This window comes from Geotrypetes seraphini, chromosome 7 (genome assembly GCF_902459505.1).
Source record: "Geotrypetes seraphini chromosome 7, aGeoSer1.1, whole genome shotgun sequence".
Lineage (NCBI taxonomy): Eukaryota > Metazoa > Chordata > Amphibia > Gymnophiona > Dermophiidae > Geotrypetes > Geotrypetes seraphini.
In genome coordinates, this window is record NC_047090.1 from 146,116,549 (window position 1) to 146,135,038 (window position 18,490).

Sequence of the window (18,490 nt, forward strand, 5' to 3'; positions counted from 1 at the left end):
TGGCTTTTAAATATTTGCTGGGGAATTGGTCCAGAGGTGGATTGGGTCTCCCTGATTTTAAACTTTAAAATTTGGCTTGTGCCATGCGTTCTTTGGGAGAGTGGTTTTCAGATCACCAAGATTTCACTCCCAAGGCTGTGGAAGTGGCTCTTTGGGCCCCATGGAATATTTTGTCTCTCTTGTTGGTTACGTTCTTATCATACCTTCCCATGCAAAATCTAGTCTACTCTTGCAGTCTCTTCGGAGGGCATGGGGTGATTTATTATGGTTGTGGCATGGTAATAGTCGCTCGACTTGCATCTTGCCCATTGTGGGGAACTTACAGGTTTTGCCAGGCACTTTTCGTAGATTGTCATTTGCTGGTGTGCAGCTGTTGTCTCATGTTCTTCAAGATGATGGGACATTGATTTCTTGGAACTCTTTTCATCAGACTTACCACTTGTGCCTGTAAGATTTTCTTGCTTACAAACAATTACAACATTATGTTAGTTCCTTGGTTAGGACAGATTTGTTGTTCCCCATTGAGTCTCAACTTTGGGATTTTGTGTAACCATTTTCAGAGGATGGTTTAGTGTATCGGGTTTGCATAAATCCCTTCGTTTAGTTGCTTTGATAGATCATGATAATTTGTGTTCTGGTTGGAGGTGGGTATTTTGGAGACTTCACTGGATCTTCCTAAATTGATTAGACGTATACCGGAGATTTCCGTAAGTGCAGATCTTAGGGAATGTCAATTTTGAGTTTTGCATAGGGCATATTTCTCCCGAGATCAGTTGTATAAGTCAAGTTATAGCAAGTCCTCCCTTTGTCAGAAATGCAGTTTGGGGACTCACTCCTTTATTCATGCTTTTTGGACCTGCCCCCAAATTAAATGGTTTTGGAGTCTATTTGTCAAGTATGTTTCCAGCATATTGCACTTGGATATTCCCTTATCGGCAGTAGGGCTATTACTAGATAAATATGAGGCTTTTTGTCTCCCCCAGTGGGGTCAAAGACTGTTTGTTTGGAAAGTGGGGTTAATAGAGAAAAAAGTAATTTTATCAGTACAGGTAAGAGATTCTGTACCATACTGGTAACAATTTGCAATACAGCAAGAGAATGTGTGATAATTTTAAATACGGGACAATGTGGTTTTGAAAGGAACTGAAATAGAAAAGGCTTATTCTGTATTAGATACCAATTGATTACTCTGTATTTTAAATATTGGCTGTATGTATCCTTTGTTGTGAACCGCTTCGAACTTTTGGTATAGCGGTATACAAGAAATAAATTATTATTATTATTATTACAATTGAGTTATCCTTTCTTTTATTCCTGAAACCAATTCCTACCTTTTCATATCCCATTGTTTTTATCCTTTTGCGTTTTCTTTACTTATAAATTGTAGTTCTCCCTTTTTTCCTCTTGTCTACAATGCCTTTTCCCAATCAAGTCTGTCTGCTGTATAAAAATTTTGTCTATTATCTTGTCTGTTGCCCCATCTATATTTATAGCATTTTATTGTACAACGCTTCGAATGCAATGATAAATTATGAAACTATGAATTCATATGTTGTTATATTTATGCATTTCTTCCCTCTCCCCCACACTCATACATTAAGTAGTATACCTTTGTTGGTGGGGTTGCCAAAGCCCTGCATCGAAGAAATCCACTGCCAAAGCTACCTCTTTCTCCTTTGTACTGCCTTAGGAGTGAGGAAGTCAGTGGGGTGCCTCCAGTCAGCGTTCTCCAAGCATGCTCAGTGGCGTACCAAGGGGGTGGGCGGGGAGGGCGGTCTGTCACGGGTGCAGCCTTAGGGGGGTGCACAGCCGGCCAGGTCCCCTTACCTTTGTGGCACTTCCTCCGACCGACTGACAACAGGCCTGGTCCGACAAACCTCCCTGCCCTGTAGCCGCGAATCTAAATTACCTTCTTACAGCAGCTTCAATACTCCAGCTGCTGTAAGAAGGTAATTTAGATTCGCGGCTACAGGGCAGGTAGGTTTGTCGGACCGGGCCTGTTCAGTTGACAGTCGGGCGGGGAAGCGCCACGAAGGTAAGGGGCAGGGAGAGAGAAAGGGAGGAAAGGTGGAGTGGAGAGGAAAAGACGCTTAAGGGAAATGGGTAAAACTGAGGGTGGAGAAGGACGCTGAAAGGACATGGGGAAAACGGGGGGGGGGGGGGAGAAGGACGCTGAAAGGACATGGGGAAGACAAAGGGGTGGAGAAGGACGCTGAAAGCACATGGGGAAGACGGGTGGGGGAGAAGGATGCTGAAAGGACATGGGGAAGACAGGGGAAGAAGGACGCTGAAAGGACATGGGGAAGACAGAGGGAGAGAAGGATGCTGAAAGGACATGGGGAAGACGGGGGGAGAAGGACGCTGAAAGGACATGGGGAAGACAGAGGGGAGAAGGACGCTGAAAGGACATGGGGAAGACGGGGGGGAGAAGGACGCTGAAAGGACATGGGGAAGACAGAGGGGGAGAAGGACGCTGAAAGGACATTGGGAAGACGGGGGGAGAAGGACGCTGAAAGGACATGGGGAAGACAGAGGGGGAGAAGGATGCTGAAAGGACATGGGGAAGACAGAGGGGGGAGAAGGACACTGAAAGCACATGTGGAAGACAGAGGGGGGAGAAGGACGCTGACAGGACATGGGGAAGATGGGGGTAGAAGGACGCTGAAAGGAAATGAGGAAGAGAGAGTGGGGAGAAGACGCTGGCAGGGAAGAAAACAGAGATGCCAGACTATGGGGGAAGCGGAGGGAAGAAGATGGGTGCCAGACCAGTTTGGAAGGGGGAAGAAAGGAGAGGCACAGTAACAGAGCAAATGGAAGATGCAGAGAGAAGAGAGATAGTGGATGGAAGGAATTGAATGAGAACATGAGGAAAGCAGAAACCAGGCAACAAAGGTAGGAAAAGTATTCTATTTCTTTTTTTTTTTTTTTGCTTAAGGATAAAGTAGTATATTAGTTGTGTTGATAAAAATTTATAAACATTAGAGGCTCTGGTAGAAACCCGTTTACAAAGTATGTATTCTTCCCAATTAATATTTCCAAATTAATATTCTTTTTGCTTATTTGTAAATGGGTTTCTACCAGAGCCTTTAATTCAGTAGCATAATTAAATGAAATAACTATTTCTGAAGTTTATAGGGACGGGCGGGGATGGAAGGGATTCCTCGCGGGGGGACGGGTGGGGACGGAGGGGATTCCTCACGGGGACGGGTGGGATTCCTCAGGGGATGGGTGGGATAGGGTGGGACTTTGGCGGGGACAGGTGGGATTTCTGTCCCCGCGCAACTCTCTAGTCTGAACCCAATGTGGGAGACCCAGGTCTCCAAGTCATCCCCGTGTCTATGCTACTAATTACAGGCCCAATATCATTCACCCAGTTCCAATTCTCTCTCCCTTCCCTCTGAGCTCAACATCTTTCCCTCTCTACCTCTGTTTAGTATCTCGCCTTTTTTCCCCCATGCAGTGTCCAGCATTTCTCTCTCATTCCTTCCCTTCCTGGACCTGCTCATGGCTGTCTCTCAAGTGTCCACCCCTACCCTATATACTCAAACCCTTTGAAATACAAGTAAGTCTTTGGCACTGCAACACCAAAGGCAGCCATCCTGAAAGATTGCCTGCTGCCTACACCATACCTTTCCGTCTGACACATCTTGCCTTTCTGAAAACAGAAAATTATGTCAGAAGGAGCAGAACGGGTCACAGGGAAAGGCCCAATGGAGGCCACGGACAGTCTTTGAGTACCGCCACTGTGCTGCAGGGATGAAGACTTGCTTGTGTTTCAAAAGGTACACCAGGGGGGGAAACCTGAGAGAGAGCTGTGAGCAGATCCAGGAGAGGAGGGAGAGTACCCAACCATACACAGCAGAGGGAAGGACCAGGAGAAAAGCAGAAGGTGGGCATGACAGGATTAAATATTAATCAAATTTATTAATGTGTTAATTGTGCTTAATGTGCAGCCCTAGTTCTGAGTACTTCTATTTGACCTCACTATGGCTCCTTGAATCTTCACCAAGTTAATGGTCGATGTTGCAGCATTCCTTTGCAAGGAAGCAAATAGAGTGTATCCCAGCCTTAGTGATTGGCTGATTTGGGCCAGTTTGGAGCAGGAGACTCAAAGACAGTGGCTCAGGTGATCTCCTTTGCAGAGGCTAAGCTGGGTGTTAATCTTTACTAAGAGTCACTTAGAATCAGTTTAGGTCTTCTATCTAGGGATACGATTTGCTACTCATTTGGGGTTGGTCTTCCTTCCACAAACTCATGAGCATGTTTCAGTCCCAACTCCAGATTTATTGTGTGCTCCCAACTCAAAGGGCTTGAGTACCTGAATGTAAACCACTTAGACTATAAGTGGTATATAAATGCTTAAATAAATAAATTTACTTGCAATTGCTTAGTTTCATGGCAGCGGTACTGGAGGTTATTCTGTGCCAAGAACCTACATGTGATCTCTGCTATCTTTGTTGGTCCTTTGCAGTCTCATCAGTTTGAGATTCTTCTCCCTCTGCTGGCATTAATCTGGAGAATACTAACAAACCCGAAAAATGGGAGATGAAATAAAGTTCAAACAAGAAAGTCTCCCAAGCCCCAAGTTGGTAACTGAGATGAGAGGGAGAGACCACCTGTAGAAAGGGGAAAGTTGATACCACTCCAACTAAAGTCAAAGATAAAGTGTATATGTGAATTTTTTAGAGAGCCCTCAGTCACACAGCCTTCCTCCGGGACCCCCAGAGGTAACGGCTGCCACTGGCTTACACCCAAAAAGGTGTCAACTGTGAAACATCCCCGGGCTCTCTGTGAGTTTTAGTGATAAATAACACAAAAGTGCTGAAGAGTGCAAACAAAATCAAAACACACTCGCTACAGGTAGTCTCTGCCCCTGATCCAGGGGGGCCGAACAAGAAAGTTCAAGTGTCCAATTTCAACCATATAAAGCCAAAGGAAGGTACTTAGCTTCTCTAAGAAATGCAGCCAGCAAGTAACCAAGCGTCCTACGGGACTCCGTTTCGGGGGTGAACACCCCCTTCTTCAGGAACGGCTGACGCTAAGCAGAAGCCTCAGAATCATCGGGCTACAGCAATTTGGCAGTAGTGGAAAATGGCGCTTGAACCGGAACAGACGCATACACACTTTATCTTTATCACATATACACTTTATCTTTGACTTTAGTTGGAGTGGTATCAACTTTCCCCTTTCTACAGGTGGTCTCTCCCTCTCATCTCAGTTACCAACTTGGGGCTTGGGAGACTTTCTTGTTTGGGCATTAATCTGGAGTCAGCCTGGAATGGTAGCCAATCCCATACCATGTCTTGGGAGTTCTTTGAACCTGCTGGATTGGATAGTGGTCACCAGAGTTGCAAGTCTCAAAGGCCAGAGAGTTCACTGTTTGGACAGGGTGGCTCAGGAGTGCTGGTCAGCCTAGGAGGCCATGTAGTCCATAAATCACCTGGAGTTGAGAGCCATTCACCTGGCCTTGTTTAAATTCCTTCCTCTAGTTCAGGATCAGTCAGTACATATGTTATCTGACAACGTTATGGCTGTGGCATATGCAACATGGAGCTACCACGAATGCACTCTGAATTTAAACGATTGTGTTCATGGCAGAATTGTGCCTGCTGGCACTCTGTGACCCAGGTAGCCAAGGTGGACAGTATATAGACAGACTGTCTCAGCTGGCAAATGCCATATCCAGGAGTATAGGAGCTCAGTTTGGCAGCTGCCTGCATGATGTTGGAGTGTTGGGGGGTTCCAGTGTTCATCCTGATGGCAACTAACAAGAATTCTATATGTCCTTGGATCTTCAGCCAGAGGAGTTTGGGTTGCCCTGGTGCAGTTATGGCCTGAGCTTCAGGCCTTGTGCATCTTTTCCCATGGCCTCTGATATATTGGTTAATACTCAAGATTTCAAGGCACCTGTTTTTGATTATTCTAATCTTGTCATATTAGTCTCACTGTTCTTAGTATGTGGTCATGATTCAGTTCCTCACTGTCCTCTACCTCTCTTTCCAAAAGAACTGGGGCTTCTTTTTGAAAGGCCACTTTTCATGGAAATTGTGGTTCCCTTATGGCTCTTGGCAAGGCCCGTGAAAGGTGATGCCTGAGAGAGAGGGTAGTTTATTTATTTATTACTATTTGATATGCCTATGCTAGGCATCACAGCGGTTTACAAATAAGGAGGAGGTTTTCACCTTCAGTCATTGCCAGGCTGCTGAAGGCACCAAAACTCCTCTGTATCTCTGTCCTTCATCAAGTCCTGGTGGATGTCTGGGACCCAGTGCTCTGGGTAGTGGAGGGGGGAAGTTCATCCTGATGGATAGATATTCTATTCATCTTGTCATTCAGAGAGAGATTTTTTGACTATTCATGTAATTCTATTTTTTTCAGTTCAGGCCCCCGAGCTATGGAATCTGCTTCCCAGCGATCTGAGACTCCAGACCTTGCTTAATATTTTTAAGAAAGATCTGAAGACTTTTCTATTCAGAGATGCGTCGTTGTAGGCAATTGAACCTTTAAAATAATGTAATATGAGATACCTATGAAGAGCAACTGGACTGTTCCCCCTACCTTATTTGTTTTCCTCCCCCTTTCTTTTCTATCACAATTTGCAGTTCTTCCCCTGTTCCTTTTTGTATTGTATGTTATTTTTTAAAATTATTATTATTACTATTTTTTGTTAAATGGTGTTAATTTTATTGTATACTGATAACTGATTTGCAGGATATCGAGAAATAATACAAACTTGACACTTAGGGCCTGTTTTAGAAAGACGCGCTAGCGGCTGCAGCGCAGTAATGACCTCAAAGCCCATAGAGATTTAAAGGGCTTCGGGGCTGTTGCCACGCGGCATCCACTATCGTGGCTTTGTAAAAGAGGCCCTTAATTTGCTCAGTGTCCAGATGGCAGTACTTGCCCACTTCAGAGGCAATGATGGTGGGACATCTATTGCAGCTCTGTTGGATTTGGTGTTTTTGTGGGCAGTTATGTTGGTGGTGTCCCATGGGATCTCATTTTGGTGTTCTGAGCCCTTTCTGCTCATCCCTTTAAACCCTTTCAGTGGGCCTTTGTAAAAAATCTCACTCTTTGAATGCTACATGCAGTTAATAAAGGGAGGTGACTATGATTGTAATTTTTTAAATATTTATGGATTTTTTAAATATTTATGGATTTTTTAAAGGGACATGCATGATAATATATTTGTACTGATGCATTGTGACATACTTTACCACCTGATGTTAAAAACCAGAATATAAATGCCATGCTAAATTAAATTAGATCAGATTAGATCTAATTGCTTAAGAGCAGGATCCAGGATTAAGTCACTGAAGGGTCAATAGAGAAAACCATGTGTTAGAGCAAGTGACCGCATAGCTTTAACGCAGGCTTTCTGCAAAAATTACCTACAAATGTGGTAATTATTGAGCATACAAATTACTGCCATGTAAAAATTGTAGCAGAATTCATGACTCATTGTTAAAATGTTCCCTTTCCTGTTGGGCAAGACAGAGGAGCTTGAGTAACAGAAAACCAAAGGCAAAGGAACAAGTATTACAATGTTGAGAAGTCCATTCAATAAAAATAATTTATTAAAAATGAAACCCAGCATGACCACACCTCGTATTCGGGCTATGTCATGGGGTTAAAATATTAGCTGAAAAACAAAACATTTCTTAAAATAGAAACACCTATATTGGTAGGCAAATACAGTGGTGCCTCACACAACGAACTTAATCCGTTCCAGGAGCAAGTTTGTTATGTGAAACGTTCGTTGTGTGAAACACGTTTTCCCATAAGAATACATGTAAAACAAAATAATTCGTTCTGCAGCCCTGTTTTCCCATAAGAATACATGTAAAACAAAATAATTTGTTCTGCAGCCCTACATTTCCCTCCCTCCACCTCACCTTATATGCAGAGTTTGCCAGCTTTCTTTTTCACCCAGCCGCACGCTTTCAAAAAGCTGTGCACGCGCAGCTGCTGAAGTTGATCAATGTTCTCCTCTCCTGCAACTTCCGGTTTCTGGTTGCGTCAGAGGAGAAGATTGAACAACAGAGCATGCGCGCATGTGCTGCTCTTTGAAAGTGTGTGGCTGGCCGAAAAAGAAAGCCGGAAAACTCGGCATCTAAGGTAAGGTGGAGGGAGATGATGGAACACTGCATTCAGACAGGAGGGTGCTGCTGTTCCCGGCTCACATTAGGAAGCGGCGAGAGTAGTTCCGCCCCCCCCCCCCCGGGCCCCTCGGGCGACTTCGTTGTGTGAAACGAAGTTCGTTATAGGGAGCAAGACAAAAAGTTCGTTATGCGCAGCGTTCGCTGTGCGAGGCGTCCGTTATGCGAGGCACCACTGTACATAGATTACTCTGGCAGTCAGCTTAAAGGAAAAGAGGTGAAAGCACTAAGGGATTCTTTCATATTCATTTTTAAGGATATAATATGGTAAACATTGAAATAAGTATACAGTATAACATTTTAACTAATCTAGTATACGTAGTAATTCGTATTATTTCATAGGGTATTCCAACCAGCCTTGTTATTGTTTAATCTTAATTAACTAAATAAAATAATTTATCAATGTGTGGATTTTCTAGACCAGCAGCTTCCTGCTATGTCCTGAAGGACCTTCACTCTGCCTGGGTTTTAGGATATCCACTGTGTCTATGCGTACAGTTGAGGCAACACATGCAAATCTTATGCATAAATCAAGATAGAACAGATATTAGAACTATTGCTTTAGAAACTTTGTAGAAAGGTTTAAACAATTTCTTTGTTTTCTAAAAGGATTCTGCGTCAGCTGATGATATGTGGTAAATCTGTTCAGTGGAGTTGAACATGCGACTAAACTTCTGTGAATCTTCTTGGTGTCCATCATCAACCTTGTTTAAAGAAGGGAATGCAACGTGGGTGAGCGTGATGAAATCAGAATAATTCCAGCAGTACGAAGACTGGCCCTGGAGCTGTAGTTATTTTTTTGTCAAATTGATACTTCTGTGAACATACTTTCAAACCATAATTCATGTTGTAAATCAGATTCGAGCAATTTGTTGTATGATTTTGTTTTTGTAAAGTGCAATTGTCTGTGCAAAATGCTCATATTTAATTATGAACTGCTTTAAATCACTATAAAAGTTATAAGAAGTGTCTGACTTGTGTAGTACAACTATATAACACATTACATTCATGTGGTGGTTTTGAATTGAAAAATAGCAGAACCCTAGCATCTGGGTACCCAAGACAGTTGTGCAAAAATTGTTAAGAATTTTTAAAATAATGTTATTTATAAAGCTGAACATCTAGGCATTTTGCTCCAACTGTAAAATAAAGTTGCTTGGCAGTGAGTGAAACCTGAACAGCATAGGATACAAATGTCTCACAGTGGATCTTTCTTTTGAGGTCACTTTCCAGTTTTTTTTCTGTAAAAACAATGCTGCGTGTTCATGACCAGTCTTGGGGCTGAGAGCCTTGATTCCCATAGCTGTCTGTCAGCCCCATAAATTAATTCACTGGTACTAAAGCAGTAGAAAACTACAGCATTTTTAAATCCTCACACACTGGGTCTGCTGCTATCAAGTACATTATCCTGACTTCCATTGTATCAAAAAAGCTTGATTTAACAAACGTGAAATTTAATTATATATGTGTAATTCTCTTTCTCTTCCTTTTAAAGTTTTGTGCCATTATAAATGAAAATGTCCTCTTGAAAAGACTTTAAAAAAAAAAAAAAAATTAGATTGGGAGCCCATTTTTAAAGTGGGCTTACATTTTCTGCCCAAGGCATAGACCAGTTTTTCCAATTAGACAACATAGATTTTATTTAAATAGTTTTTACTCTTTCAGTATGAATTCATATGGGGTTTTCAAGCTGCCTGGTTTTCATTAAGGCATGCATTGGCTTGGATTTGCCTATTGTATAATGAAAATGTTAAAGCCTGACAATCTAACACTTTTTATTATGGTATGTGTGTTTTCAGTTGATCCACCTGTTTAGAATGAAAAGCTAGTGGTTAAACAGTATTTGTGATTTGAAATAGCATGTTGACTTTATTTAATTGTTGGTCATTAAAATTAGACTTTAATTAAGATTGTAGATAAAGTTAGAAATAAAACTAAAATTAATTTTAATTTCTCCATTTGAGCATACAAAGTAAGGTTTCAGATCAGCTTTGTGGGTAACAAGACTACTGATCATGTACCTTTGTATTTTTGTCTCTAGGCTGAGAATATTGGTGGTGGTAGTATACAGTTAACCATTCAGGGCTTTCTTTAGCTGAGTTCTGTGTGCAGAAGCTGTGTTTTACCTATTCTATAGGAAAGTTGCTATGGAATAGATATGTAAGTAGGTTAATACTGACTGACTAAACAAAACAAAACAAAAAAAGGTATAAAACTGCTTTCATAGGAAAACATAGTGCAATTCATCCTGCTTTATTTGTCTTTTCCCTTCAGAATATACATATTTTGTATATATAGCCTTAAAGCTAATGTAAGGTAAGGAATATTAAAAACATTGGGAAGGTAACTTGTAGTGTTTCAGGTTTTAGTACATATATAGTACCAACAAATCATTTTTCTTTATTCTTCTTATATGTTTGGATGCTTAAACATAACGCCAGTATATTTAGGTTGTGATCTGTTCAAGCTTGAAAAAAAAGCACTATTTTTAATTATAAATTTTTAGTACATTTTTGGTTAAGAAAGTTTCCTAAACTACAAAATAAATGCTTAAATGTCTAATTTAGTTGTAGAGTGTAGATTTTCATGTCATAAATTATGGCTATTCAGATGGTTCATAAAATGCACATGTTAATATCACATGCTGTATTACAAAAAGTGAACATAATTTTAACAAAAATACAAAAAACGAGGAGTGGAGGAATAATACAAACAAAAAATACAACTACTCTCTACTCAAGCAAGAACCTTATTAGTACTCCCACCGAGCTCCTACAAATGACGAAAGAAAAAGTCTCAGGTCACAGGTGAGCAAATGTATCTTAAGCTCTACCTACCAAACATCACTGGCATAAAAACTTTTGTCAATTTTGCAAGAAAAAATAAATGAAAAAGAATGAAAAAAGCTATAGGAAAAATCTATAACTTGAACTGAGGCTTTTTCTTTTGTCATTTGTAGGAGCTCGGTGGGGGTACTGAGGTCCTTGTTTCAGTGGAGAGTAGTTACATTTTTTGTTCATAATTTTGACAAAGCACAAACAAGATCTATTGTTTGCATGTGTATGTGCTTGTAGGTTAGAGCTGCCTTCTCTAAGCCACAAAAGTTTTTAACATAATTTAAGCTATAAATAAACCACCAAGAAAAACTGAAATTGAAAGCCATGATTCAGAATGTAATCAATTAAGCTATGTCATAATGACATACTGTTTGAAATTTCTTCTTTCTTTCTTTCTTTCTTTAATTGGTGAGGCCTACTTAATAAATGTGCAAATATGCTTTTGCTACCTGTGCTATAACTAAGTTTGATGTTGAGAAAGTTATTGCTTTCAGCCCTTTCTTTTATGCCTTATGTTCAGCACCTAAGTTATGACCAGAGAGCATGGAATTGAGTACACAAACATAAAGGGCCAGATTCTGTAATGGGCACCTAAAACAGATGGGTGTCCATTAAAGAATCATGCTGAGTGGCACCTAACTTAAAACTTAGGTGCCTGTAATGTAGGCCAGGGTTTTAAAGGCTTCCATTATAGGCACCTAAGTCCTTTAGAGAATTGCACCTAGGAGCGCCTAAGTCTTTCTCTACCTCTAAACATGCCTACTTTGGTGTTAAGCACTGATAGGCGTCATTCGATAAGCACCTATCTTTTGTAGAATCACGCCTAACAAGATAGATACCTATCTCCCAATTAAATTTTTTTTTTTTTTTTAAATTTTAATTATGAGCTTGTTAGAGCTCATTATTGAAGCAAATTTACTAATTAACCTATCCCCCCTCCTTTTTTACAAAACTGTAGTGCAGTTTTTAGCACCGGCCATGGCGGTAACAGCTCTGACGCTCATAGGAATTCTATGAGCGTCGGAGCTGTTACCACCATGGCCTTCACTAAAAACCATGCTATGGTTTTGTAAAAAGGGAGGGGGGTTGGTAAGTTAGGCAACTAACTTTAGGTGCCTGTTAAGTAATTATCCCCCAAATCTTTCATTCCTTATGCAGTTGGTCAAAATCATGCGTCATATTTTAAATATAAACATATGCTCGAAACAGAGAAATAGGTGTTTGCTACTGTGCACAAGAAAAGCATTAAAAAATATTTAAAAGGCACTTTTGCACCTTTGTTGTGCACTTTTTTTCCCACCAGTTCATTTGTTTTTTTTAATTTTCTTTTAATGCTAAACACATTAACACCTCAGGGGTAATGCAAGAAAATGTTATAAATTTTACATTTAGGTTTAAAATGCTGCTGAATATTTTGAATTATGTGCTTTTGTCCCTCTTAAAATAAGATTCCTGTGTAACAAAAAATAAAAATGGATATTATGTGTTTCAGTGTTTTTCTTTTGGATCATGTTTAAATAGGACAACCCCCATTTATTTCCTGAGCTACAAAATCACACGATTGGTTCTGTGTGGGGGGAGCTTGATTGCATCTAACAGGTTTATTCATTGCCGTGAATATTATTTCTCTGTAGCTGGATTAAATGTTTTATTGGTACAGTAATTTCAGAGATATTTGGATTGCTTAAAAAAATAGCATAGATTTAAACAATAATCCAGGGCTTTCAAGTAATCAGTTTTTGTAATTTAAATATAAAAGCATTTTTTAATTATGGCACTTATTTAATTTTAGAAGTGGGTACTAGACACTTAATATGCTTGCTTACTTTCTCTTAAAAAGGCTACTGTGCTTTTAAAGCATAGTTTTTAATAAAGAAAACTATACAAACATCAGCGTTAAAAGTTTTCTAGAAAATCCCAATGTAGTTTTGTTATGATGTTGCAGAAGTTCTGGTGCTGTGCTTAGGTTTGTACAGGAATCACCGTAGTAAATCTTTTACAACTAGGAAACCGTATCAATTAAAATGTACCACTTTTTTCAATGAAAGAAAAGCCAACTTAGCTGTCAACAGTAAAATAGTAATTGCTGAGTGTTGATAATTCCTTTTTAAGAGCAGCAAAGCAGTGAAAGGAAATACGTTAGGGTCAAGTTTGATCAAACTGATTGAGAAAGAAAGAAGATTACAGTACTGTGGAAGGCAGAAAAATGTAGTTACTTTCTCCAGAATTACCATAGAAACTTTTCCTTCATTTTTATCATAGACTAACATGCACGCGTTAGCATTTAGTATGTGCTAAATCGGTTAGCACACCTTAGTAGAAGAGGGCCTTAATTTTGTGACGTAAGCTTCCCTATTGCCACTTTTTTTGTGCTTCTACATTTCTTCCCTAAACACGAAACTTGAGAACCAGAAAAAAATTATTTTCACCTACTTCTGATTGAAGCATGCTGAATTATTTTGCTGCAGTTAGAAGTCTAGCATGTGATAAAATAATTCATACCTTATTTCTTTGTATCCTTTTATAGTACAGCCTTGACTGCTGGCTTGGTTGATTTCCTTAAGCATTCTTTCAAATACATTATGCCAGTGTTTTGAATAACTTTTCTTCTAGTGATGTTGATTTGTTCTTCAAGATGGAGTATAACATTTTCTAGTCATTTTTGTTTACTATTCAGAGATGAAATTTTATTTTTAAATATTGGCAGATCAATTTGTTTAGCAGAAGATTTTCTCTCAAAACATCTGTACAGATTAGCAGTACAATCTTCTACCATATTTTATGGGCAGTTTCTCCCAAATAAAAGAAGTAAAACAGTTTATGTGGTGTTTCCTGATATAAATAACTACAACATTTAAAATAAACTTGGGACAGTTTTTGTTATAAGCTGAAACAACTGAGCTGTTTATTCTATAAGTATTGATTTGGACTCTGGTGGTTAACTTTTGGAGCCATGACTTCACCTGAGCAAATGTAGGATGAGTAAATTGTAAAAGCTGGCTGCTGAAAAATGTTTACTAAGGTGAGAAGTTTAAAAAAATCAAAATTGATCAGAAAGAGGGTTCTTTTTTCCCTCTGAATACCGAGGGTCTTGGCAAATGTCCCAGGTTTCACAAGTCAATCTGTGATTCAGTTGACCAAGGACCAGCAGACATTCTTGACCCCTGTATTTGGTAATGGCTCCCAATACTTACAGCATTGAATACATATTTTAATTACAATTTTTGCCCCTCAAAAATGTACAAAACCTTAAGAATAGCAAGTTTTCACGTTGGCTGAACTGAGGTTTACCCCTTTAATAACTTGAAACTGCATCCATATAAAGGGCCCAGAATTAAACTAAAGTGCTGCTCTGAAACACAAAGCAATTGGAACAATTATCTCAAGTATGCATATGTTTAGCACCATTTCTGAAAAATTACATGTGGACTGAGCCACCAGTTTGTCTCTAAAATACTTTCCTTTTTCATTTGCCCTGTCAGCCTTTCACAAAATATTTCGATTTCACTTGGTCACAGTCAGTTTTAAGACCAATCAGTCTGAAAAATTACAGATAACTTGGCAGTCTAGTATTCAGTCCCCAAAATAGCAAAACTCCTAAATTAGATTTCAAAATTTTTTTCAGTTTTACTCCAAACTTCTAATACACTTCAATAAATAACTGTTCTAGAACAGCACAAAGAGTGTGGTGATCTGATCTAAATGGGGACTTTACTCGATACAGCTAATAGCGAAACGCAAATTCACATCTGAGTCCCGCCTTGCTGCTAATTAAGATAAGTGCTCACTGGCATATTAATATTTATAATAAGTTTTGACTGATAAGGAAGCTTGCTGCAATACTCAATTCTTTCATGAAATAGAAAATTTGAGTGCAGCCCTGAGGTCATGATTGAAAAGTATAAGAAAATTGCAAGATTCGAATAAGCAGAGAAATAATTTATTGAAATGTATTAGAAGTTTGGAGTAAAAATGTAAAATTTTTTTGCCATCTACCTTATTTTTCGGACCATAAGACACCCACCTGTAGAGGAGGAAAAACCAAGAAAAAAATTTGGTTCAGAATTTTTTCTTCCTGGTTTTTCCTCCTCTACATATAGGTGCGTCTGGTGCTGGGAAGCCTGAAGCCGCCCGCAGTCCCCCGGTACCTTTTATAGTGGCAGTGGTCCAGCACAGTCTGCTGGGCGGCTGCCTTTGTCTTAGAAGTGGTTGTGCTTTACTCTTCTAAGACAAAGGCAGCAGTCCAGGAGATCGTGCTGGACCACTGCCACTATAAAAGGTACCGGGGGAGGGGGGGAGCACAGTGTATTCAGTCCATAAGACGCACCTCCTTTTTGGTGATGGAAAAAGTGTGTCTTATGGTCTGAAAAATACGGTAATTTAGGAGTGTTACTATTTTTGGGACTGAATTATTTGCTTCACTCAGTAGTTATCAGCTTTATACCGTAGGCCAAGTATTTGGTGAGTCTAGTATTTGTTTTGCTTCTTCTTGGCCTATAGTACTTGGTCATTTTCTAAGATCTGTAGTTTGTTCCAGCCTTAAAAGCTCTTTTTAAAATGAATGGTCTCAAAATAACTCTATTTATCATTTAAGAAAAAAGATAAGTTTATACTTCCCTTACAGTATTTCAAGTCTATATTAAATGTGTAGCAGTCCCTGTTCATCCAAACTTTTTACATGGCTGCCCACAGGTTGGTTTGTTTTTTTGAATATATGTAAATACTTCTTTTAAAAAAAAAAAATTAAAACAAAAAGCTAATGTTAAAATTGGCTTAAAAACTACACCTGTTTAAATAGGCATTTATAAGACAGAAAATAATTCCTCTTTCATATATTATTGTAAAATCTTGGCAGATATCCAGTGACTGGCAGCCTTCACCAGTAGGTGGCCATAGAGCTTCAGAGATACGGTGGCAAAATGCCCATGGCTGAGTAGCCAATTGCAACTGATTCAGCCACCCCCTTTTTTATCAACAGGTGGCCAAGTGTCCATAAAGCTTCAAATATTTTCTGTTCCCTTTCTAACCTAAGCCAAAAGATTTCAGTCTGTGACTAGTTTGTTTATGAATTGTATCTTCAGGTCATTCTTCTGCTAATCAACCACATAGTTGATAAAACCAGGGTTTTTTTGGTGCTGTTTTATTGCTTTGTTCTTTATATTCATATGGTTAAGAACATCAGCTCCAAAGAGATTTTACCTGAAAATATCAGTTCATAGAGGTAGTAGCTATGTGAACTGTGAACACATTTTCTTTAGACTCACTGGGTTTTTTTGTGTTTTTAAGAAATGTATTTGATTTGTAGAAATTATAATTTAAAAATACATTTTCTGCACTGTGAAGATAGAGTATATGTAACAGAAAAATGAAGGCAGATAAAGACCATATGTCTTATCTAGTCCATTTTAGGACAGTATAATAGAATTTCCCAAGTGCATGTTTAATTCTCATGCTGTAAATTAACTTTATCCAATTTCATTTTAAATATAACTAAATTGTCAGCACGACACCTGGTGATAGAGATCAGAATAAGTTTATCCTATATGTATAATAGTGTAGCAATGCTTAGTTGAACTGCATAATAATGCAAAACTGGTGTCATGAGCCCATTTAACCATTTTGTTTCATTCTTATAGTTCATTAGCTCAGTTTTATACCTACAATTCTTCTTGCTTTTCTTTTCCCAGTGTATATCTCCAGAAAGAGCCACTATAATCTCCTCAGGGTTTATTTGAGATGCTGGTGATTCCTATTTCAACAGCAGTGTAGTGGTCTGATATAACAGATCACAATGCAGCTCCTTCAAGAGTTGCTTTCAACTATGCCCTGATTGGGCACTGGGTGTTGCTACAGAGCAATACTTGGCTTGGCCTTAGTTCCAAGCAACTGTGAGTGCTAACCACAGAGCTATTGATCTGGCCATGTATAAAAGTATCTTTGTTTTTGGCACATAGCCACACTAATACTTTTGGAGCACCTGTGAAGTTCATTGAAATCAATCAATACACATCCTGATGTATTGTGCTTGTTAAAATGCTCTGAAAGCAAATAATCTGTGCTTCTTAAGGAGCATTTCAACCTTGCAGATCTAGAAGCAGATGTCTAGTATGCTAAAATTTAGCTCCCACAAATGCTTTGGAGGAGAAAGTTACTTTAAAAACATTATTTTTCTTATAATTTGTCATGCTAACATTTTGAAATCCCACATCTCTTCTTGATGGCATGCCACTCCCCTGTGACATTTTGCTACGCTTAATTCATAAATTATTGCCTGATACGCTTAGTGGGGGGGGGGGGGTAGGGGCAGTTGGAAACACTACAGCTGTGAAACACACCAAAATTTATAGAGATGAAGAAAATATTTAAATTGCAAGAAGGCATGTGCTTTAGTACTGTGTAATTGTGAACAAGAAATTAGCCTAATTTAGCTTCACGTCAGGTTGATTGAAGTGATTTTTTTTAATTATCCCATTTTTAACTACTCAATTAGTGCAGTTGAAATTTCTAAACGCAATAGAAATATAATGTAATGTCAGTATGTACTTTGAAAACTTTAATCTTTCTGTTAATTTTTCATGATTAAAGCTCCCCGGTTCTCAAGTTTTACACAAAGATGTAAACAGGTCTAAATTCTTGTCCCTGTTCCTAGAACATACATGGCCCCATAAGTCTCATGGCTGGTTCCCCCACCCCCACCCCGGTACGCCCAACCTGCATGTGCATGTGCTCTGTCTGAATCACCACCTCCAAAAACCTCCTCCCCCCCCTAACACTTCTATACATCTCTCCAGATTTCTCTCTACCTCACCTGCACATACCTCCCCAGATCCTGCATCCCAGCACACAGGCACCCAGCTCTCTCCTGCTAAATTCACCACCACCATCGTAGCCCCTGCCCAGTAATGATCACAAGCAGAAGAAAAGAACAGCTCTGTGTCAACCCATGTCGTCATCCTCTTCTGCTTTGGTACTAAATGCAAAATTTGAACCACATGGGACACCATACAGCCTTTCAGTTCAAATTTTCTATTCTGCCCCAGATAGCATGAAATATCTATTGTCCTTTTCCTCTGCTTGTGATCCACACTGGGCCAGGCCAGGCCATACTTGTGCATTGGAGGTGCCTGGGGTGTGGAGGGAGATAAAAGAGGATAGCATGACACTAAACTATACAGCACCACTGCTTGTGCCACCACTGCTTGTTTTTGTACCTGTGCAGAATTCTTCATGGGGAAAAGTGCAGTAGTGCAGAAACCCCCAGGAGTAGATAATGCATTACACTACATTGTGTACATCCAGAATACTTATACAGCAATCATTCCTTACCCAGTTTTTGAGACATAGCACATTGAGACACGCCAAACCGGCCTATAGGATAGGATATTCACAGTTGATGATATTCATAAGACAAATCTGCATGTATTACTTCAATTCTATACAGATTTGTAGCATTCATATTCATTGTCGATGTCCTGCTAGCTGGGTATGTCCTGA

The 18,490-nt window shown here is 39.4% G+C and overlaps 1 protein-coding gene across 5 annotated transcripts in view; it reads left to right on the forward strand.

Moving 5' to 3' along the window:
• Positions 1–10,706, forward strand: part of PPM1A (protein phosphatase, Mg2+/Mn2+ dependent 1A) — a 130,391-nt gene extending 119,685 nt beyond the window's left edge. For all 5 annotated transcript variants that reach the window (XM_033952495.1, XM_033952494.1, XM_033952497.1 and 2 more), the window contains one exon: positions 8,769–10,706. In XM_033952495.1, coding sequence (XP_033808386.1) covers positions 8,769–8,798 — 30 coding nt within the window. In that variant the 3' untranslated portion in view covers positions 8,799–10,706. The remainder of the gene's footprint in view (positions 1–8,768) is intronic.
• The last annotated feature ends 7,784 nt before the right edge of the window (positions 10,707–18,490 follow it).